Source organism: Lepidochelys kempii, chromosome 16 (genome assembly GCF_965140285.1).
Source record: "Lepidochelys kempii isolate rLepKem1 chromosome 16, rLepKem1.hap1, whole genome shotgun sequence".
NCBI classification, from domain to species: Eukaryota; Metazoa; Chordata; order Testudines; family Cheloniidae; genus Lepidochelys; species Lepidochelys kempii.
Window position 1 is genome coordinate 18,441,050 of NC_136395.1, and position 24,759 is coordinate 18,465,808.

Sequence of the window (24,759 nt, forward strand, 5' to 3'; positions counted from 1 at the left end):
GGGCTTACCCCCCCCCGGGGGGCTGGGGTTGACGCCGTGTGGGGCGGGCAGGGCCTCTGGTCCGCCCCAGCCGAGGGGGCTGTTTAAGTCTGGAGCTAGCCTGTACGTCGGTGGCTTGGAGTCTGCAAAAACCAGTCGGTGATGGAGCCTCCCTCCGTTAATAGCAGATGCGGGGCCTGTTCGGCCACCCCCACGCCTGGCTAAGGGGGAGAGGGGCTTAGAGGTGGGGGGGGGTCGGTTTCCAATTTCAGATCCCTAATAAACATGGGGGTGTGTGTGTGTGTTTTAAACCCGTGTTTAGCCCCATTGTTTTGGTTCTGCGCTCCGGTCATGGGAGGCCTGGTCTGTGTGTGTGTTTTGCTGCTGCTATTACAAACTGCTGAACCCTCCCCCATTTGGGATTATAAAACTAGACATGCTACAGAGCATCCTGCCCACCCCGCATTGCTCCGCTACGGCACAGACAATGGTGTATGGAACAGTTCAATTGAACAGTGTGTGTTTGTTATTAACTAGTCGATTTTTGTTTTTCTTTTCTGCAAAGGCGGTTGAAAATAGAAATAACTATCTTGATTTTACAGTGAAAAGATTCTTGTTGCAGTGTATGTTTCAGCACAACATTTGGGATCTCAGTTTCGCAGCCCCGATTGTTTTGTTGTTGTATTTACTGTAGCTGTGCAAAGAGCAGACTAAGAGCTGAAATGCAGCTTGTGAGGGAGTGTTTACTGTGCAGCTTCTGAGGCTGTGAAATGCAGTGGGGATGTTTCTTGTGTTTTGATGCTGGATCTTGGAAGATGCATATGGTTTTTAAAAATATATATATATATTTTTATTAGCAAAGAATTTGCAACCTCTGGGCTCTTGGGGCTCTGGGCTGGAGGAGATGAAAATCCTGAAACAGGTCTTGGCTCGACATGTAATGTTTTTTCCATGCATCTCATTAGAGTTTGTGGATGTTTTGGTTAGCAGAACTGTGTGGGCTTTGGTTTGAGTGATTGCAAACATTCTTTGATCCTGAGATTTGGGTTTTGTTATGAACATTTTTCTTCTTAGCTCTTTATGTAGAAAAGGTGATAGAGGAGCAGAAATTTTGGAGGCAGTGATTGTATTTGATGGATTAATACTTTCATATAATGAAGCATTTTAATGGTACTAGTGTTTGGTATTATATAAACAGGCTATGTAAATATTTAAGGCCCTGTGTCTCTTTCAAGAGACATGGGGGGAGGATGGCCATTGATCCTGAAAGCTTCTATACTCCCTCTTCAGTACTAACAGAGGATGCCTCTCATCTTGCAGAACTGAGTCCTGATTAAGGATTTATAAGTTAGTTTAAAACTTTCATTGCAGTAGTGCCTAGATGCCTCAACTAGATCAGTCCCCATTGTGCTAGGCACTGTACAAATATAGAAAATGACAGTCCCTGTCCCCAAAGAGCTTGCATTGGAGTGTTGGCATCTGACAGGTGGATTTGCCAAATATAAACTTGGAGTCAAAATGACCTGTGGCAGAGAGGTTGAAAGTGGTGGGTGGTGCTGCTCTCACTGTGCTGTCAGGCCAAGTCCCAGAGTACTTAAAAACTTTTAACTGCACTTTTGCTTCTATAAATGAATGGGCCCTGATTCTGTAAGGAGCTACAAGTGGATGAAACCTTGGGCCTATACAGAGCCCCATTGAAGACAGTGATGTTCTGGGTGGGTGGAACGGTCATGTTGCTCCTCACAGGACTGAGATCTTAGAGATTTTTTTCCATTTGTTTTTATATTTTTGACGTGTGAGGGATTAATAACAGAACTTCATTGTCAATCTCTATTTTCATGATGACCTGTCTGAAATGTGCTTTCTCTTTAAGGCCTATGAAGGTGTTGTCAGGTTAAAAATTACATTAAAAAAATCCATAGAGGTTTGGCGAAATTTGAGGAATTAAAACTAAATTTATCTTTCACCATTGCTTCTGAATTTTTCTTTTTGGACTTAATTTGGCTTGGACATTGAAGATAAGCTGCTCTGTGTCCCTTTTTAGTTACTTTCACTGTTTGGTTCTCTACCCTAGTCCAGTGGATGGACACATTTCAGGACAAATTTTAAATGGAAATAAAACAGTTTTTTGAAATATATAAAAATATGATTACATAATTTTGTTTTCGTTTAAAGCATAGTCCTGAGATGCAGCTGGATGGAGAGTTCCTTTTATAACTCCAGTCGGGAATTTAGTCTGTGACTTGTGGTTTTATTTATTTAACGTTTCACAGAATCTATTTTGAGTAGAAATGGCTACATTAAAGTTTTTTCATAATTCACTAAATATTTTATTTTATATTTTATATTCTATTTTATATAAAATATTTTATATTTTATTTATCAGACTGGGATAGTGTTAGAGTCCATGTTTGCACTGTGCCCACTACCATGGGGCCTGATCTCTCTGGTTGGAGTATTTGAGTGCTCATGTAATATAAAAATCTCTAAGATCTCTGTAGAGTGCTGGTATTTTTGCATAGCCACCAACAGCATATTGGGTCCTGCTTCTGCAAGTTGTCCCACATGAAGTACAGCTTGCCAGATCAGGGCCATAGTTTTGGGTGTCGCAGTAGGACCTCTTGTGCATCTAACCTTTGAAATACAATGTGTATTCTATTGTTCCTTGCAGAAATAATCAGCTATTTAGGGTTCACATTGATCAGTTGCCCAAGATTTCCATTGTACTTATCCAGGTAATTTAATGTACTGTAGGACCAGTAGGGTTAGGACTCAAGTTGCAGTAGTACTTAAATCATGACAACCTTATTATTTATTATTTTTTCTCAGTACAAAGAGATCTCACTGTAGCAAGACTTCATTTTGTGACTGCCCAAATTGAAGGGGTGGGTGTCGGGAGGATAGTAAATGTTAATTTGAAATAGGGGAGGGATGAATTTTTAGAATTGCAGGAGTGGGTGACCCCCTTCTCCATTCCATCGCCAGTGGACTTTCCATTTGTTCTGTCATTGGGCAAAGGAAATTTTGTCCCAATTTTATTTTTTTGTTCTTCAGATAATCATATCTTCTAAGTGGGTTTTGCTTTTCATGTAGCACTGACTCATTCCTTTAATAGGTTAGTAATCTCACAGCTCCCTAGCTTGACTAGCTTGTCATTGGGAACAGAAAAAACATAAATGTAGGTCTTTCAGATAATTGTGTCATGGCCACATAGAAACATTCTGAACAGGTAAAAGCTGGTGAACTGTAAATCTCTTCTTCCTAAGAACAACTTTTTGGATAGCTATTGAAATAAACTGACTTTTCATTACTAAAACCAACATAATCCACTACCAAAAGTTTCTTCCAGTGGAAGATGTCTGCAGATTTGTGACTGCAACACAAGTTTGTTTGGATAAAAACTTTTTTCAGAGAAGAATAAATGTAGATAAAGCAGAGAGCTATAATATAATATAACTCACTGAAACATGACTTGGTTTCATTATGAGAGATTGTCAGAAACTTCTTATGTAGCATTCAAGAGCTCTGTGTGTGTGTACATGTAGGTTTAGATTAGGAAATCGGTTTTTGTCATGCTGGTGCAAAGATAAGGGAGCTGTATGTTTTGCATTAAAATTGTTAGAAGGTTTGTATGTGTAAAACTTGAATTTGTCAGGAAGCTGTAAGACCACATCTATAGTAGCCTGAGCCTTTTCCACTAACAACAGTGCTTTTGTATTTGACTGTGGAACTGGAGGGGGCTGGAATCTCTTGAGTTGCTGTGCTAAAAGATCTATAGGTACAAGACAGCAAGGAAACTAGTGCAATTTTGGAGCTGCAAATGCAGAGGCATGTGGAGGTGATCATCATCCCCTGTGACTCTGGTGCAACTGCATCTCGAATATAGTGTCCAATTTTGAGCACCTGTATTACCAGGGAAGTGTTGACCAATTAAAGGGAGCAACAAAAACTCTTAGAAGGCTGCAGGCATTGATTTAGGAGGAAAGATTAAAAGGGCCGCACCTTGACTGAGTGTGGGAAAAGGTGATTACAAAGTTATCAGAAGGATGTAAAAATCAAAGAGAAAAAGGAGTTCTTTTGGGTGGTACATAAGGGAATAATTTAGAGCTATGGGATGAAATTAAGGTGGGGGACTCTGGGAAATCTTTCTGATAGGGAGATGAGCTGGTAGCTCTTGACAAATCATCCATTGTCACTATCAGGAAGACTTACTCTATTGTATGCTGATGCTTGACATGAGTAACAGGGCTGAAGCCTCCCAGGAGTTTCAGATCTATAGCAGTAAAGCTAACAGACTGCAGAGTTAACCCATATGGGGGAATCCTCCTGTGTAGCTGCACAGGACTCTTCTCAGTGGAGCTGGGATAGATCTACCGCAAGGAGTAGTTCGGGACAGGGTTTAGGAAGCTTGCTTTGGATATGTATGTGTCACATACTGTTCATGAGCTTCCTGCATGCCTTTCTACAGTGGGGATTTAGTGCCAGGGCTGCTGCTATGTAGATTTGTCAGGTATCTCCACCTATGTGTGGAATAAGGGCAGGTGCAAATGTGCAATAAGCTACTCCAGTCTTGAGGCTGGAGTAGCAGTCCTGGAGTGGGCTGGGGGGCAGGGAGGAAGGATTTATCTCCTGCTGTGCCAGCATTTGGGCCTAGGCAGTTCACATGTCTCTGGTTCATTATGCTTTTCTGAATTTACAGAAAAGCAATGCCCCATCAAGTCGTATTCTGGAGGGTTTTCTTCATAGCCATAAGGGGCAAGAAGCTTAATTTTTGGAAAAACTGAATATCAGGCCCCCAACTAACCAGGGGCAGTTTCTTGCTGGTCATTGTTGAGTGCGCCCATGATACTGTGCTAACTGTGTTATTGTTCTGTATTCAAGCGAAATATAGCATTTTATCATGCCACATGATTATACCAAATACTGAGGGCAGTGTATTGATGAGTGCAGCCAAACCTGCGGACGCGGCAAGTAAAGAAACCGGCCCGGCCCAACAGGAACTTTCCCTGAACAAGCGGCGGACCGGCTTTGAGAACCACTGACTTAGATCCTCTCAGTTTTCGTATCTGTAAAGTTGATAGGATGCTTACACGCCTTTGTAAAGTGTTTTGTAAATCCACACATGAGAAGTATGAATATATGGGTGAGATGTTTCTCACTTTCTGTCCCGCAGTGCTCAGTCCAAACGTCCTGCATACAGAACACAGCTGCTTTTCAGAAGACCTAAGCAGGGCTTTTCATTATTCCAAGCACGTTAAAAGTGCTACTCACACTATAATATGATCACTTATTTCCTTGTGGTCTGTTGCCTTTTCCCTATTAAACACTTTCTCTAATTCATGGTTGATAAAAATCAATCATTGATTTTTAATTTAAATGGGATTTTTTTAAATTTAAATGAAATTCAAGTTTATTTTTAATATATTTTTCAAGTTTAAAAAAAGTTGAAATTTAAAATTAAATTTGAAATGGACAACTTTTATTAAGGCTTTACTTTATTATAATCTACTAACATCATCTAAATTAAACAAAATTATTAAGCAGTACATGTTTGCTACCAAATTTTAAAGAAAGTCAAACCACTGAACTGGTGGAAGAAGTCACTGGTTAAGTACCTGCGCCCAGAGTTTGTTGAAGTGCTAAACCAGTCTTTGACAGCAGTAGCCTCTTTTGGAGGTGCAGAGAGAATAATTGCTTTATTTTAGTTTATATAACTAGTTCAGCTCAATGGCTAATTCATTCAAAGTTGAGAAACTGGGAGTTGAAAAAGAAAGAAAGTTTGTTTTCTCTTCCAACTATGAATACAAACTAGGCATGAAAGGATGAGATCTTCTAGTTCTAAAATCTTGAAGAACATGAACATAAAAATGGCTATCCTGGGTCAGATCAATGGTCCATCTAGCCAAGTGTCCTGTCTTCCAAAAGTGGCCAATGCCAGGTGCTTCGGAGGGAATGAGCATAACAGGCAATCGTTGAGTGATCCATCCCCTGTTATCCACTTCAACAGATTTGATGAATGTGGGAAACAAGAAAAAGTTGATATAGAGAATGATTTATTCATCTCCTTGCCAGTGCAGTATTGTTTCCTACGGTACACGTACTAGTACTTTGTCCTATCTAGTTCTAAAGGTGGTAGGCAATGGGACTCCCACCATTTCCTGTGGAGATGATTTTATATTCAAATAAACAGGGGCTTAACAAATCCACTCAGCAATGACAAGTAAGAAACTTTCCCTTGTATGTATTTTTTGTTGGGGACTTGGCCTTTAATCTCTGCGGATTTGAAACTTTCTTTTTTTGTCTTTAGTCATTATGGTTGTGAAGATAACCAGAATGTAAGTCAATTCAGTGTAGTCAGGAGACAGCCTGAGAGGGTGGAGGGTATAGGCTACCTAATATCCAAATCCTGTGAAGCTGAGCTCTTTGGTCTATAGGAGTGGTGGGTCATATCCTTGACATGGACTCCCAAAATCCTACCTCAGTTGTGTGCAGAGGAACCAAATTGATTTTGTGGGGCCTCTAATGATCCCTTTCCCATTTGTCCCAACTCCTATCGTGCTAGTGTCATACGTGATAATTTTCCAGGCTTGTCACCTACTGAAAGACGCATCAAGAGTTGTGTTTTATTAGTTTACTACTATCATAGAATCATAGAATATCAGGGTTGGAAGGGACCCCAGAAGGTCATCTAGTCCAACCCCCTGCTCAAAGCAGGACCAATTCCCAGTTAAATCATCCCAGCCAGGGCTTTGTCAAGCCTGACCTTAAAAACCTCTAAGGAAGGAGATTCTACCACCTCCCTAGGTAACGCATTCCAGTGTTTCACCACCCTCCTAGTGAAAAAGTTTTTCCTAATATCCAATCTAAACCTCCCCCACTGCAACTTGAGACCATTACTCCTCGTTCTGTCATCTACTACCATTGAGAACAGTCTAGAGCCATCCTCTTTGGAACCCCCTTTCAGGTAGTTGAAAGCAGCTATCAAATCCCCCCTCATTCTTCTCTTCTGCAGGCTAAACAATCCCAGCTCCCTCAGCCTCTCCTCATAACTCATGTGTTCCAGTCCCCTAATCATTTTTGTTGCCCTTCGCTGGACTCTCTCCAATTTATCCACATCCTTCTTGAAGTGTGGGGCCCAAAACTGGACACAGTACTCCAGATGAGGCCTCACCAATGTCGAATAGAGGGGAACGATCACGTCCCTCGATCTGCTCGCTATGCCCGTACTTATACATCCCAAAATGCCATTGGCCTTCTTGGCAACAAGGGCACACTGCTGACTCATATCCAGCTTCTCGTCCACTGTCACCCCTAGGTCCTTTTCCGCAGGCCCAATCCTTTTGGCCCAATCCTCCAATTTGTCTAGGTCCTTCTGTATCCTATCCCTCCCCTCCAGCGTATCTACCACTCCTCCCAGTTTAGTATCATCCGCAAATTTGCTGAGAGTGCAAACCACACCATCCTCCAGATCATTTATGAAGATATTGAACAAAACTGGCCCCAGGACCGACCCTTGGGGCACTCCACTTGATACCGGCTGCCAACTAGATATGGAGCCATTGATCACTACCCGTTGAGCCAGACAATCTAGCCAGCTTTCTACCCACCTTGTAGTGCATTCATCCAGCCCATACTTCCTTAACTTGCTGACAAGAATACTGTGGGAGACCGTGTCAAAAGCTTTGCTAAAGTCAAGAAACAATACATCCACTGCTTTCCCTTCATCCACAGAACCAGTAATCTCATCATAAAAGGCGATTAGATTAGTCAGGCATGACCTTCCCTTGGTGAATCCATGCTGGCTGTTCCTGATTACTTTCCTCTCATGCAAGTGCTTCAGGATTGATTCTTTGAGGACCTGCTCCATGATTTTTCCAGGGACTGAAGTGAGGCTGACTGGCCTGTAGTTCCCAGGATCCTCCTTCTTCCCTTTTTTAAAGATTGGCACTACATTAGCCTTTTTCCAGTCATCCGGGACTTCCCCGGTTCGCCACGAGTTTTCAAAGATAATGGTCAATGGCTCTGCAATCACAGCCGCCAATTCCTTCAGCACTCTCGGATGCAACTCGTCCGGCCCCATGGACTTGTGCACGTCCAGCTTTTCTAAATAGTCCCTAACCGCCTCTATCTCCACAGAGGGCTGGCCATCTCTTCCCCATTTTGTGATGCCCAGCGCAGCAGTCTGGGAGCTGACCTTGTTAGTGAAAACAGAGGCAAAAAAAGCATTGAGTACATTAGCTTTTTCCACATCCTCTGTCACTAGGTTGCCTCCCTCATTCAGTAAGGGGCCCACACATTCCTTGGCTTTCTTCTTGTTGCCAACATACCTGAAGAAACCCTTCTTGTTACTCTTGACATCTCTGGCTAGCTGCAGCTCCAGGTGCGATTTGGCCCTCCTGATATCATTCCTACATGCCCGAGCAATATTTTTATACTCTTCCCTGGTCATATGTCCAACCTTCCACTTCTTGTAAGCTTCTTTTTTATGTTTAAGATCCGCTAGGATTTCACCATTAAGCCAAGCTGGTCGCCTGCCATATTTACTATGCTAGCTAAAATTACTAGCTAAAATTTGCGCTGTCCCATGGGTGTAGTAATTCATAAAGTTGGGTGGGGGGAGCTGAGAACTTCAAAAATTAGACTGAAACTATTTGAACAAAAAGAGCTGTCCGCTATGCTTGTAGCTATTTCCATCACTTCACATTGACTTACGACATTCTAGGTTTCAGAGTGACAATTCTGAAATCTCATTCTGTCGGTTTTATTTCTCTCTTTGTGCCATAAGTGCAATTATTGGAGTGTGGCTTGTCTGTCTTCAAAACATGCTCTTCCCTAGGTTAAGTGAATGCTTCCTCTTTTCCCACCCACCTCAATATATTGCCGTACTTACAGACTGGTACCTCATACCTCTGGTCTTCAGCATGTATCAAGATCTCCAAGGTGACACTGCATGTACAATGAATATTATGGACGCTACATTCAAGGCCTCCATAGGGCTTTAGCTAGTGCATGAGCTTTATTTGTGTTTTGATGTTGGAGATGTTGTTTTGTATTCAGTTACTTAAGTAGACCAGTTTTATCATAAAGCACCTGGGTTACTTAGCTGGATAGACTCTCTCTGTAATGATTTTAAAGTAGAAGGAAATATGTGGGCTCCATGTGGCAGACTGGCAGAATTTATTAGCTTAAATTATTGCATTTTTAAAGTTGACTTGTCAGTCGTGGAAATCACTCTGTGACTCTGAGTTGATGATAGGTGTAACAACCTGAGCAATTGTGCACCTGTCATAACTTGAGATCAGTTCATGCTCACTTTTAGTTATGGGAGTGCTCCTGCTGCCTTCAGTGAACTACTTGCATGGGGAAGAGGAGCAGGCTTTGGTCCATTGTCTCTATTTTAGATTTTCATACAGTGTGATTCTCTTCTGAAGGACATTGTTGTCAGATACACAACAGAACTACCATCTCAGTATTTCTCTCCTCTTCCATTTTTCTTTACAACCATTGCTCCTTCATGGATTTTTCTCCTTTTCTTTCCTACCCAATAGTCCCCATGCTTCTGAGGCCTCAGCAGTGAACAGTTAGCGTAATATTATTTATAAAACTATAAGTGTTTAAGGTCCTTTGGAAGGGGCACTGTAGTGAGAATCAGGAGACCTGAACTCTCTTCCTTCTGCAACTGAAGTGACTTGCCCAAGATCACACAACACTTCCCTCTGTGCCTGAGTTTCCCAAGGGATAATGATACTAACCCTCCTCTGTACATCACTTGAGATTCCAATAAGAGCTAAATATTGTTTGTTATTGAAATGTTCAAATACCTAGATACCTAATTAAAAATATTCTATAGTCCATGTGAAATCTGGGGTTAAAGTACGGTGACTCCATCCTAATAGGTTGTGTGGGAGAAGCTTATAAATACAGGAGGTGCACAGCTTGGTTTTAATTTGTTTAATCATGAGACGTCCTGTCCTTTTGGTGCTGAGGGAGTGAGGCTGTTGCATCTCCATGAGCTCGTCCCTGCGTGTTCAGCTGTCTCAGGAGTTTCAGCAGGGCAAGGTGGAAGGCAAATGACTTTTAGAAAATACAGTAGTACCTGATGCTGAGTCATCCAGGTGTTAGCTTTGAGAGAGCTCAGAGCATACATACAATTGTAAGTGTAAACATTTGCACTTAAATAACGCTCCTCTTCTTTGCGCTTTAAAGACAGCTTGCAAAACCATAGATCACTTCCCCAGGTACAAAAGGAAGAGGGTGATAAGTCTGACTTGTGGAAGTCACAGGTGGTTCTCACTTGACTGAGCTACTCTGTCCTTTGTGGTTTGAGTTCTGAATGTGAAATGTGTGCTTGTTGCATTTGTTTCCATTTGGGCCTTGCTAGCTTGCACTAATCAGATGGTTTCAGGAAGTCACAGCTTCTAGCCTAGTAATGTTTCTTATGTGAATAAGATTTGTCAGAGGTTGCTGTTGGGTCCAGTTTTATTTAACACCTTCACTGTCTAGATGAGGACATAAACAGCATGTTACTGACATTTGCAGATGCTGCTAAATTGGTCCATTTTATCAGACATCCCACCTCCAGCAGAAGCCAATTCCTGATGCTTCAGAGTAACGTGAAACCCCTGTAATGTATCTGCCTAACTGAAATTAGAGGGTTAAGAGTCCCCCTTTCCTGACACTCGGATAACTCGGTCATTCCTTAAAGCATGAAATTCTTAGTGCAGGACACTAGTTCTTTTTCCCTGCAAAACTGAAGACTGGTCCGGGTCTACACTTTTGTACCGGCTTAGCTTTGTTGGTCAGGGTGTGTGCATGGGGGAAAAACACACCCCTTAGAAACCTAGCTATGCAGACAAAGCCACCAGTGCGGAAGAGGGCTTCTGTTGGTGTAGCTAACATTGTTTGGGGAGGTGGTGTTCTTATACTTGGAGAACTCCTTCTTTTGGCATATGCTGCATCTACACTACAGAGCTCTGCTGGCATCTGCTCAGTAGTGTGCCATAACCTGAGTTCCTGACTGATTGATTGCTCTCAGGGAAGGAAGGATGGACCTTGAAATCTCTATCTCAGGATCTTGTATGCACCTCTTTCTCTGCATGAGCTACAGACCAACTCACAGGCTGGATTTACCTAGCTTTTCCTCTTCATCTTAGCCCTCAATTACTGGAGGCCAGGGCCTTCCCATGTGTAATACTGTCTGTCTAGTCCTTGTGGAGAAGCAGGATCCTCAGAGGTTACTAATGGACCTGCTGTGCTTTTTGTATAGATATTGGCATGCTCCACTGCCAGACTCTTCAGTCTGCGCAAGTAACCCTTTATTGCTCAGGTGGAAGGTGGGCTGTGAATCCATGCACACAGACTTCTCTTCTCAGTCACAAGTTTGAGACATTGGCCAGTAATGGATGTTTCAGAGGAAAGTGCAAGAAATCCCATGGTGAACAAGGATGGAGTCATTTGCTCATAAGGGAGTTTTGTTCCTGATGCACTCAGTTGTCATGAAACATGAGGATTTACATGCTGCTTTATACAAACAAATAAAAAAAATCCACAAAAAACAAAACGGATGTTGTTATGCATGTCCTCATTAACAATATCAATGTCTATCCTTTTTTAATCCCACTAATCTATTATCTTTATTATTTTGTGACAGTGAATTGCAAAGTTAGGTATGCATTGTGTATAAAGATATTTCCATTTTATCAGTTTTCAGTTAGTTGCTTTTGAGTTTCATTGGCTGTCCCCAGGCACTTATGTTATGAGAGAGGGTAATTAGGAGCACCCGATTTACCTTTTCTGTACTATCTGTTATTTTGTATACTTCTGTGACATCTCCTCTCTGAATTGAACAGTCCCAGTCTTTTCAATCACTCATCATACAGAATTCCCTCCATGCCTCTAAATCATTTTGATTGGTCACATTTAAGCCGCCTCCATTTCTGCAATATCCTTTTTGAGCTATGGTGACCAATATTGCAGGCAGTATTCCAAGTCAGGTCATACAGTTGAGATGTAAAATGGCATTGTAATGTTCTCAGTATTATTCTCTATCCTATTCCTTATGCTAGGTTTTATGACCAGTGTTGTAAACCAAGTAGAGGTCTTTGTTGAAGTGTCCTGATGTCCAGGTTCTTTTCTTGTGTGATTATACATAGTTTAGAACAGGGATTCTTACAAGAAATTTTTTGGTGGCCTCAGAGTGCGACCACCAACTCTTGCTGGTGGCTGCTCTGACAATTTTTCCTAAAATATTTAATTAACTTCAGGAAAAGCAAATAAATATGCAGCTATCCAAGTCCAAATCATTGTAATTTATTTATGTAGGTTTTTTTGCAGACAGTAATAATAAAAATAATGTACAGTTGTCTCTATTCTTTACTTGACCTAAACAGAATAGAAACAAAATAAGGTGCTTTGCACAGTCTTGTCTTTTTGTTGGTTTCTTTTACTTTTTTGGCTCCCCCCCCCCCCCCGTTTTTTTTAAAGACTTGCTAGCTAGTAAGGCTGCTGCTGTGAAAACTGTTATTTGTATGTATCACTTTTCACAGCAGACTTACTAGTTAGCTGGGAGGCAGTGAAAAGTGATATTAACGAACATACAAATATTGCTTTTCACAGGAGACTTATGCAGCCCCGCGGGGCAAGCCAGAGGACAAATTAAGCTGTGGATGGAGAGGAGGGTAGGGAGGCAGTAGGAGCCTGGGGGGGTGGGAGGGGAAAGACCCCAGGACTGGAGCTCGAAGCCTGATGCCCTGCGGCCGGAGCCTGATGCCCACCACTCCAGGGCTGAAGCCGGAAGGTGGGGAACTCTCACCAGCTGCCTGCTCCTCTGGCATTTGTGGCTCCAGTGGAGGTCAGGAACCAACCCCTGCTGGCAGCCCCGGGAGAGAAGCCACTGCCCTCCTCCCTCCCGTCCTCAATCACTACCCAGGAGGCTGTGGCCGCAAGAAAAGCCTCTGGTGGCCGCATTTGAGAAACGCTGGTTTAGAACTTGGTGGTGTGTCTGAAAGTAATTGAAAGTGTGCAATACCTTCCATAAATCTGTTTGCTCAAATGAGGCATGCTAACTTCCAGGTATTCCATCTCTATTGAGATGCAGTGAATTAAACCTCAGCAGCTCAGTCTTCCTCATACAGGTGCTCACAAAAAGCCCACCAGACACTTCTGTATGGCAAGAATGTTGCTCATTGGCTTTGTTTTCAGCCCAGAGGTTTCTCGGCACCAATAGATCAAGCTTTTAGTGCTGGCACTTTCATGACAAGTTCCCCCCCACCTGGGGAAATTTCCTTACTAGATGACATTTCATCGCGATGTCCGATCATTTGGGGCAAATAACCAAGGGAAAGGATGGGAGAAGCAAGTACTCGACTCTCGGCCTGTTTTGATAAGTATAAAGGAAAGTCAGTCGCGATCAGAACTACTGGTGGCCCACACCTCAACTTCAGTGTCTTGCATGTTCTGTGATTTAAAGCAGCATCATTACCTTAGTTGGGTAGAACATGCTCAGTGGAATGGGAAGTAGGCAGCACTGATGCCTGGATGCTGAAGGCCGTGTTTAAGGCTGGTTGCTGGCTAGATTGCTGGCTGGTACAGCACAGGTTTTCATCTAGTGATCTGAGTTTGGTGTAACTGTTTGAAGCCTGGGGAGCCCTGATTTAGACAGACATCTAACAGAGTGTTCTGTTTCTGTTGTGACACTCGGATTTTGTAGTCTATTATTATCATTTATTATTTGTATTACAGAAGTGCATAGGGGCCAAGCAAAAGTAGGGGCCCACTGTGCTAGTCATTGTACAAATACACTAATAGCCTCTGCCCCAAAGATCTTGTGATTTAAATAGACAAAACACAGAGGATAAAGGAAAGGGGTATATAACACAGATATAATTATTTAATTGGCTTCTATCGTCTTTCTGAGCAAGACCATCCAATAAAATGGCTTTTTTTCCCTCAAGATTAGATATTAGAGTAGGGAAATGTGGGTGTTTTGAGATCTTGAGTTCATTGTAACTACTGTATCCTACGTTAATGGCCCCAAGCAGAGGCCAAAGTAAAGGGCTATAGTCAGGCAGCCAGCTTTCAGGTGTTGCAGTCAGCAGGTGCCAGCTGGCTGCAGCATGGGTTTTAATAACCATACCGGAGGGTAATTCATTTCTTCATGTGTTTGGATTTTATATGGGAGAGCTTCAGTCCACCAGGCTGGGAAATCTTTTAAGATGCCCATCTGGATCCCAAGTCTGTCTGTCTGATTGGAAAATACAGTTGTCTCAAGGTAGCTTTTGGAGTTACAGCCAGGTGCACTCTTTTCCAATGTACAGCAGAGGACCCAGCTGGGTGAGCAGAACCAGAAGAAGAATTTAGCAGGGTAAGTGGGCAAAAATACTCAGTTTCTATGGCCTTTGCACAGACCTTAAGGTCTGAGGGTCGGTGTTTGTCTTCCGTCTTAGATGGAATGCCTGTCAGTTTTGTTCAGATCAGCAGCTGTCCTGTAGCAGGGTCACTTACAGTAAGAGGGGAGGCAGTGTGGTCAGTGGTTACAGCAAAGGTCTGGATGTTAGGAGAATGGGATTCTGTTCCCAGTTCTGCCATTGGCTCGCTGTGTTACCTTGGTTAAGTCCCTTCACCGCTCTGGGCCCCTATTTTCTGTTCTGGTTGCATCCGATGAAGTGAGCTGTAGCTCACAAAAGCTTATGCTCAGATAAATTTGTTAGTCTCTAAGGTGCCACAATTCCTCCTGTTCTTTTTGCAGATACAGACTAACACGGCTGCTACTCTGAAACCAGGGTTAATGATACTTAGCACTTTGTAAAGGTTGTTTTGAGATCTCAGCTGAAAGTCGTTACAGTAAGTACAAAGTACTCTGTAAATGACAGGTTTCAGAGTAACAGCCGTGTTAGTCTGTATTCGCAAAAAGAAAAGGAGTACTTGTGGCACCTTAGAGACTAACCAAGTGAGCTGTAGCTCACGAAAGCTCATGCTCAAATAAATTGGTTAGTCTCTAAGGTGCCACAAGTACTCCTTTTCTTTTTACTCTGTAAATGTCACTTGTCGAGATTCTGACTGTGGTTGCTCCATAAGGCTTGACAACAGTCTTTTCCTAGCATGCGCCTAAGTTCTCTGCTTTGAAGTGGTTGTTTGTTTCTCCTTCATCCTTTTTAATGATACGAGATGTGATCAAGAGGCAGCTAAGACTCAGTTACATAACTCGTTGCTAGGGTTTCTCTTTGGCAGATCTACCCTGTTATCTGTTTGCATGCTGACTTTCAGGAACGCAGGGTTTTTCTGTTAAGCAGCCAACTCCCAAACCAGTGAATATTTTCCCCCCCCACCACTATTACCATTTTAAAATTCTAAATGGGTTTGAAAAACATTATTGCTCTCATTAAAGTGAAGGATTGATACCTAAACTGCAGAGTGGACAGGTGTTTAGCAGACTTCCACCTCAGAGGGTTTTGCTTTAATACACCTCAATCCTGATCTCCAACACGCCTGCTAAAATAGTCCCGGGATCCCACAAAGCATTGCTAGTACACCACAGTCCTGATTTACAGCATTGCCTCTTATTCTACTCCAGTCACAGGGCTCCCTACAGCTCTGCCAGAGCAAACAGAAAATATTATCCTCAGTCCAGCACCATATTGCCCTCCACACTAATCAGGACACAATTCTCCTTTCATCTTTCATGCCTGTCCTACTAATAAAATACTGTGGAAATAAGGGAGGGATCATTGTTTTCTTTGGCAAAAGATGAACGTCTGAGAAAATACTGAACCAGAGAAGGTGCCAGAGATGTGCCTGCTATGCCAAAGGAGAACGTGTCCCAAGATTGTCTTTAAGCCTCATTGTCTGTGCAAGGCCCCACCCTGCAGCCCCATCAGTCTGTCTGTGAGGACTGCATGGGACTCCTTTCAGAGCATGTCATTATTCATCGATCAGCCAGTGGAAGTTGTTGCTGAGTGGTACCAAATTCTTCCCACCTTCTTGAGACTAAGTGTGCTGAGTCCAAAGCTCCAGCCTAGGATTTAAACCTGGCAGCACTGTCATTCAGCCTGTAATGCCAGTTTTATTGGTCACAAATTTGCTTCCTGGCTGCTGCTATTAGATATGCTTTGCCAGCCTAGAGGCAAATGGCAGCACAGTATCAAACTGGTTGTGTTCAATGTGTGTGGCCTATGCTTATTTTGTATATAATATGTGGTGAATTTATCCTATTACCTAGAAATAATGTTTGATAAGGGATTACTAGTGGAAGTTGTTGCCTGTGGTCAGAGGCTAGTCTCTTTCAGAACTAGTGATTACTTCATCCGCCTTGTCTCTCTAATATCCTGGGACCAACATGGCTACAATAATGAGAAAGTTAACATTTTTATCCAGTAACTGTGTTTATGATCAGCTTTTCCATACTAACCCTTCCACCTGAGTTGTTGTTTGCCAGATTTGTTATATTTTGTGTTTTGGTTCCAAATTGTAGTTAATTAGTTTTAGTGGCAATTATTGCTTTGGAAGAATCAATTTAAAATTACCATGGATTAGCACCTCTTCAAATTCCCGCATCTCCATCTGCTGCCTAGGAAGGAGGGTACTCAGACATCAGGGGCTGGTATAAAAATGGCTCAAGAGAAATGGGTTTTGACTCTTTAAAATGCATATAAAAAGACAGTTTATCAATTATTCTGTCAGCTCTGAAAGCACATTATAATTGCATTTTCTCTGTAGTCACTTTAGATTATTAGAACAAAATATTAAAATTATATATGTACTTTCCATAATTGATGCTATTTGTTTAATTTGAACTCTGAACTCAGCCTGGACAATGTAACCTAATATATTTCTGTCAAATCAGCAGTCTCTGATGATTTTCACTTTTTGTCTCTCGTGCAGTAGAACAAAGCTGCAACATTAAAAGTTCCAAACACTGTAGAGGAACATTTTAAATCCAAAAGAAAAGAAACCAAGCCTGTTTTCACTAGATATTTGGCTTAGTTTTATTGTTCGTTTTAAAGATTACTTCACTGATCTTAAATTTTATTAAATCTAAGGGTCTAGCTTAACTTTTCAAAATCTGTTTCTTTTTGCAAAACCTCAATTTGTGGCCTAAAATTAGTCTGACAACATCACTAACGTCCATTAGACTGGTTTTCTGGGTACAACATCCTTCCCTGGCAAACGATAGACTTGATCTAATGAACCTTTTTGCTCTCTTACATTTTATGATTCTCACTAAGCTAAATCGATATTTCAAATGCACAGAGAAATATCTTTTATTGGACCAACTTCTGTTGAAAGCTTCTCTCTCTCACCAATAGAAGTTGGTCTAATAAAAGATACTACCTCACCCACCTTGTCTAACTTTTTTGTTGGTTTTCTTTAGTAGTTCTGATACTTAGGACACTTCTGAAGTAGTAGACTTCATTTTTAAGGGAAGGCTTCACTCTTGATTGTCTCTTCCTATGTTCTTCTACCAAAAGTAATTAATCTCTTTCAGAATGTGACTGTTTAAGAAGGTACATTGTCAAGGGGTGGTCACTGGGCACATGTGCATTGTAGGAAAAGTGTGTTCCTGGAGTTGTATATCTTTATCTTAATAATTACTGATGTGTTTATTTTGATGCAAAAATCACCTTTTTACTTCAAAAAAATTTCATGAACTTGAATGTACTTAGAGTTGCTTATAGAGTTTTCTAAATCTTCCATAAAGATTTGAACTTTCAGTTATGTTGCTTATTCCTCATGTCCTTTCAGTGGTGTTCAACTGATATCCTTAAACCTTTTGTAATAAATTCTCTTGAAGCCCGAAAGCTTGCACTGTATACTCCTGGGGGAATTCTGCGCCAAAAAAATTAAAATGCTGCACACAATATTTTAAAATTCTGCATATTTTAGTTGTCAAAATAACACTACATAATCACGCCAGTTTCAGTTATTGTGGTAATTTATTTCAAAATACCTGTCCGCAAGTATGTCTGTAACAATACACAGACGCACACAATTTCCCCCAGGGGTAGAGAGTTAAAGAAACGCCTGTGACAACCCAGTTCCTGTTTCTCTGCCACCTTTCTGCCCCGCCCCGAGCCCAGCATGGGGGGGCAGACACCCACAATCCCTCCCCCCCTTGGGGTCCCTCCCAGCCAAAACACCTGAACCCCCTCCTCCCCAGAGCCCAACCTCAGGGCCCCCCCGACACCTGAGCCCAGGGATCCAGAAGGAGAAACAGCCTGATGGTCAGTCCCAGGCTTGCACAGAGTTTCCTGTGTACCACCCTTCTCCTTCCCTCAGGGCAAGCTTGGAACTGCAGCTGCCAGGAACCCTCTAGCTCCCTCTCCCTCCCCCCAGCAGCCCATTTCTGTGGGGAAAAGGGAATTCTGCATGTACAACGTGAATTTCTTCAGAATTCTGCATTGTGCAGAATTCCCCTGGCGTAACTATAAAGTGAGAGATTAAAGTGTCATAGTTTATCTTGTTTCCCACTGAGTCCTAGCGACTATCATGTTGGATATTTTGTACTTTCACTTATCAAAGGATAAATAATTGTTCTGATGCTTTTTCCCCGACTCTCTCTCATTAAAAGGCAGATCAGAAGCGGCGCACAGAAATTTCCTTACTAGATGACATTTCATCGCAATGTCCGATCGTTTGGGGCAAATAACCAAGGGAAAGGATGGGAAAAGCAAGTACTCGACTCTCAGCCTGTTTGATAAGTATAAAGGAAAGTCAATAGAAGCTATCAGAACTACAGGTAAGAAATGCCAGAGACAAGCTAGTCAATGTGTCTCTCGTAGGGTGTGTCTTCACTGCAGTGTTCACTCAGTTGACTGGCACCTGCGTGTGAGCTGCCACACTACAAAGCCAAACTTGAGTTAATATGTCCTCCCTGGTGCTACACTCACCTGTGTATGTCGCTACCCGTGGTTCTTTGCTACAGTAATCTGCTGCACTCTGATGGTTGCATGTAAGATACAGGAGGCAATTGTCCCGCTCTACTCAGCGCAGGTCAGGCCTCAGCTGGAGTGTTTTGTCCAGTTTTGTATACCACACTTTAAAAAAGATGTGAACAAAGAGGGAGAGTCCAGAAGAGAGCAACAAAAATGATAAAAGGTATAGAAAACCTGACCTATGAGGAAAGGTTAAAAATATCTGGGCATGTTTAGTCTTGAGTAAAGAAGACTGAAGGGGGACTTAATGATAATCTTCACATTTGTTAAGTGCTGTTATAAAGAGGATGGTGATAAATTGCTCTTCATGTCCCTGAAGGACAAGAAATAACTGGCTTAATATGCAGCAAGGGAGATTTAAATTAGATATTAGGAAAACCTTTCTAACTCTAAGGATGGTTAAGTACAAGAATAATTTACCAAGGGAAGTTGTGGAATCCCTGTCATTGGAGGTTTTTAAGAACAGGTTCGACAGACACCTGTCAAGGGTGGTCTGGGTATACTTAATCCTGCCTGAGCACAGGGGACTGGACTAGATGACCTCTTGAGGTCTCATCCAGTCCTGTATTTTTATGGTTCTTTCCCAGTTAGTTGTGGGAGAACTTGTTGGTTCTTCGGGCACATGGGGGAATTGTGGGAAGGCATTGGGGGACTATCAGCACTCAAGCGGGTTAGCCTGTGTCCTCACTGCAAAGTGAACAGGTTACCAGTTTGGTTAAAAGCCTCACTCAGGTTTTAGTGTACGCCCTAGGACAGCTAGCCCAGGATGTAAACCAAACTAAACTCTGGCTAGAGGTTTTTTTGTGTGGATTGGAGCTGGGTTAGGAGCCCGGGTGAACTCTGCAGTGAAAACATACCAGAAGTGGGGATATTGAGGTCAGAAAACTGAAACTAATAGGCTGGGTTTATTCTGAACTCAGTGTGGGATGGAACAGTAGACAGAAGGAAGATTATTTCAATCTGGTTAACTAGGTCTAGCGGTTAGAGCAGAGGGGACTTGGATCCAGGACTGGTGGATTCTATTTCTAGTGCTACAGATGTGTGGCCTTGGACAAGCGACTCACTGTCTCTGTGCCTTTACCTAGCTGTGAAATAGAGATGATAATTCTGTTTACCTACCTGATTATAGGTGATGAGACATAATGCACTGTTTGGAAAGCACTGTGAGATCCAACAGAAAGACTGGTTCAGTCCCAGCAAAGTTAACTGAGCCCTTCTTCCTGCTGGAGAAGATAAACTTGATGTTTTGTGTGGTTTTCTAGGTGAGGTTTTGGGATAGAGCTTTAAATAAAAACCCAAGGCCTTGTCTGTTCTGCATGGTTACTAACAATCCCAGGACACTTTCCATAAGAGGAAGTTTTTGCCTCTGTCCTTGGCCAATATCTCCTGTCTTCCCACTGTTGTGTTTAGGTTACATGCCAGCTGATTGTCAGTCCACCACAGAGGTGACAGCATTGCAATGGTTCTTTTGGAGGAGAGAATCTGAATAAATATGAAGTACTAATATTATAGAAGTGCATATTAGCATTGCTGTTGCAATGTGATTCTGCAGTTTAGGATCTGATTTTACTCTCATTAAGTAGTACCTTACTTCTATTCATCCCAATAGGACTATTTGAGGGGTAAGGCACTAATTGAAGTAAATGAGGGTGGCAGAATCTAGCCCGTAATGACTTGCTGTCCCTCTCACCAGTTATTCCTAGACATGGCTTACAGAGTCTTGGGAAAGTTGCTGCTGCCCGGCGCATGCCACCTCCTGCAAACTTGCCAAGCTTGAAGTCTGAGAACAAAGGAAACGACCCCAACATCATTATAGTACCCAAGGACGGTACAGGATGGGCAAACAAGCAGGATCAGCCAGACCAAAAGAGGCAAGTGGAGCAATTCTTATGCTAAACCTTCTTAAAGAAGAAACAGAAATTATACTAGATCATGCTGAGCATTCTCTTTGGGCTTTACTAGTGACCTCTCCCCAGGTGGGATTGGTTACGATGTAGATTTAAGAATACTGTTGGGCTACTAGATCCATGGAGCCCTGCGTGTATACAATATTCGTATCTGAATCCGATCTGCGGTCTGCAAACATGGTCCGTGGATATTCCACAGATTCTGAGGGCTCTTTTCATTCCTTTCAGCAGGAAGCACTCTGAATCAGTACTGAGCCAGTGCACACGCTTCATATGAGGGGCCACTGTATTGCGAGAGCTGATTGTCTCTTTTACCCCACCTAATCTCCGTTGTTCTGTTGTCCTTTCCCAGTTCCAGTGTGACGGCTGCACAGCCGCAGGAGTCGCTGCCGCAGCAGGGTTTGCAGAAATCTGTCTCCAATTTACAGAAGCCGACACAGTCAATCAGTCAAGAGGTAGGTGCAAGTGGCGCTGACGACGGCTCCTCAATTTTTCCCAGGCCCATGCAGCCTAAAGATTGACCGATCATAGTTCAGAGAGCAGCTCCCAAATAATCAATTTTGTTAACAATAGTCTGTCTTGACTCCAAGTTACTGTGCCTCTGGAATGTTCTGCTGCTGTTAAATTATCAGTCTAGGCATATTCCTATATACCTTACAAATCTGTAGGAAGTGGTTAGCTGAAACGTAGGGAAAATGGCTGAAATATAAGGAGCTTGATTTGCATTTGTTAAGGCACTTTATTTTGGTTCTCATTTAAAGGTAGTTAGGTGAGAACAGATCCAGTTGCTACTTCTAGCGAAAGGTTTCACTTGATAAGAAGTGATTTGGTTGCGCGTAACAAACAGTGAGTCTCAGGGCCTGAAAAATCCCCTGACAAGTGAGACGTTTCCCCTGTCAGTGAACGTTCTGACCTAACCCATCTATAGCTGCAGAATTTAAGCTTCTACTGTAGCTAAAAATTCCAAACCTGTGAGATTTTTGGAAAGTCAGGGCAGGAGAAGGGAGGGGGTTGGCTGTATATGAGAGAGTGAAAGTCTTCCAAGCATAAGATTTGGCGTAGAAGGCAGCTGAAAGATGAGTGGAAGAATGTGTGGGAAAAGTGGCAGAGAAGGGAGACTTTGGCTGAGGAACAGACGGGGAACAGGCAGAAGAAATAGACAGGGAAGCCAGTGAAAGTATCCAAAGCAGGAGATGTCAGGGTCGGAGCGAGGAAGAGGATTTTAACTGCAGCATTTTGGATAGATTGGAGTGGGGGAGTTGCAGAGAGGAAGAGGTGGTAGTCTCAGTTGGGGCACTAGCAGGATCTAGTAACATCTGGCTGATACAGAGATCTGACCACGATAGCATTGTCTTGTTTTACTTTCACCCAGAAGCTGAGGAACTTTCACGAGGGTCTCCTGATCTTTTTCTTTTTTCAGAGCACAAATTCAGTGCCAGGTGGACCAAAGTCATGGGCACAGCTGAATGGAAAGCCAGCAGGACAAGAAGGTGGTGAGTATGATTATGAATAATGGAGCAAAGTACGCGTACACTGCTTTATTAACACACAGGATGAGGTCTCTTCCATGATGCACTCCCAGTCTAAGGGCTTGTCTAGACATAGGTAAACTTGCACTAGTATAACTACAGTGAGGTCATTATTGTCTATGCTGCTAATGGCTTCTGCTTGACTGAGGATCCTGAAAGCAAGGTAACATTTTTAGCAGAAAAATTAACTCCTTAAATTGGCATCTCAGTTTGATTGGGAGTATTGCTGTTTTTATACAAGATGTAGGTTGTAGTTGCCATGAATATTGATATTTAAGGCTCAGAAAGAATAGCAGTAGGCCCGTGGCACTGAGCTTTTAACAGACCAGGAGCCACTAGCTCTTCAAATAAAATTGCAGGGAGTGTCTAAAGAATTAAATAGATTTAGAATGCAAAAATGGATGTAACAAGCTTATGAAAGCTGTCTCAAACCTCAGTCATCAAAGCAGAACTTACACTTGCCTAAAGTGACTACCAGCACAAATACGTATTTAACCTTTGTATCTTTTTTTTTTTAATTGCCACTTTCTTTGAGATTGTTGCCATATGGACCCCATGTAGGGTAGGTTTTAAATCTGTGGGCCAAATAAGTATCTCCTAGAGAACTGTGGTCAAACATTGCCCTCTAAGAAAGTGCTAATGTGCTTTGAGAACTCAGTGTAGATCAGGCCATTGTTAAGATACATTACTTAAACCTGCGGAAAGAGCTACATGCAGGGCTAAGAAGAGCTTATTTAGAGGATAATTGAATCATAGAAATCAGGCTACAAAGACTTATTAGGTCATCTTGTCCTCTGCACCTGTTCTGCAACTGCTTTGAGCAATTGCATTTACAGTCTAGTTAAAGCAACAGTTTCCAGTATTAACAAGGATTGAGATCTTTGCCCATTTGCTCATTTATTTTAGTTATTGTGTCTTCCTTAAAGATGTCATTTTTGTTGAAGCATTGGGGGAAGGGGAGAATTTTGTAAATCTGCTGTACTGTAATATGGTATGTGTGTTATGAATTGGGGTGTGAATGCAGAAACTGTATGTATTTCCTGTCCAAAGGAATCTTCAGGGAAGGATGTTTACACTGCATTGCAATTATCCCAATGCAGTGCATGCTGGGGAATTAGGTTCCATGCCGTTGGTACTGGCACACAAATAATCCTTCTGTTGTGCAGCATTATCTGTTTGGGAAAAGCTTGCTTCCCCATCCCCCTTGCTGAGTCATAATGTAAATCTGTCCTGAAAGATGCTAGTCAACCTTAGCTGTTCATGCTATTAGAAGTCTCACTATTCAGACAGATCAGTGCAATAATGCAGTACAGCTAGGAACTCTGGTACTATAAATGTTTCAGTTGTAGCCCATGTTGTACATTATAAGACTGATAACTTTTGCCAGATGTTTGTTTGGAAATGCTACATATAGTACTTTTTTATGTATAACTTTTTAAACTGGGAAACGATTCTCAACTATGGGATGAAGAACTACGAATTTGATCATGCAAGATCCTATGCTGTGAAACAAAATTTATGAACATGTTACAAAGTAACATTTTTTTAAAACAGTCTCTCCAGAATTTAAAGGGACACTGTTAAAATAGGTTATGCGCTAAATTTTGGTAGTCTGTAAATGTTTTTTGTGCTTTTACAAAAAGTGATAGAAATATTTTCTTTAAACTGATTTTCAAAAAAATTGTAAAGAAAATGGTAGGGTGGATTTTGTTTTGGCTTTTTTATTGGTTTTGGGTTTTTTTTTGTTTTTTTGTTTTTAATTGACATATCCTTTCCTTTATTGGAAACATGAACACAACAGCACTGAATTAATGTATGAGTTCCAGAAAGTGAAACTGAGTAAACAGGCCAATTCTGCTTCACTCTTTGGTGCAGAAATGGCAGAGATCTTCCGGTGTGTTTAATAAACACAGGTGGGGTGTGTAACACAATTTTGAAATGGACTTTTTATTTGGACTGTGCCCCTTTAGTGCAAGGAAACAGTTATCAAAACAAAGCACACACTACTCAACAGGCTCAGGATTTCTGTGCGTTAGTTGCAAAATGACTTTCTGATTAAGTGTTTTTTAATATTGTGTATGGTTGTAATGCTGGCAGTCTTCTTCTACGCAGAGTAATTTTGCGAATGGGTTTAGGATGAATTGTGGTGCACTGCTTTCTACTCACCATTACATCTTTATAACAAACAAAAAACCATCTTAGAGTTGCATTTTATGATAGCTAGAAACTTAGCAGGGTAACTCTCCAGGAAGAGCAACTGAAGCCGGGCAGATTTGGTCAGTGATCTGTATCTTAATGCTATGAAGGAGGGCAGTGTATATACCACATTGTAACACTTGACACTTATTTATAACTTCTCACAGAGAACATTGCAGGGAGCATAACAACATAATTCTGCAGTGGACAAATAATAAA

The 24,759-nt window shown here is 42.0% G+C and overlaps 1 protein-coding gene across 8 annotated transcripts in view; it reads left to right on the forward strand.

The window, feature by feature from the left end:
- The window catches only part of PRRC2B (proline rich coiled-coil 2B), a 69,809-nt gene that overhangs the window by 595 nt on the left and 44,455 nt on the right, over window positions 1-24,759 (forward strand). For all 8 annotated transcript variants that reach the window (XM_073314719.2, XM_073314720.2, XM_073314717.2 and 5 more), the window contains exons 2-5: window positions 18,545-18,712; window positions 20,602-20,779; window positions 21,168-21,270; window positions 22,236-22,308. In XM_073314719.2, coding sequence (XP_073170820.1) covers window positions 18,598-18,712; window positions 20,602-20,779; window positions 21,168-21,270; window positions 22,236-22,308 — 469 coding nt within the window. In that variant the 5' untranslated portion in view covers window positions 18,545-18,597. The remainder of the gene's footprint in view (window positions 1-18,544; window positions 18,713-20,601; window positions 20,780-21,167; window positions 21,271-22,235; window positions 22,309-24,759) is intronic.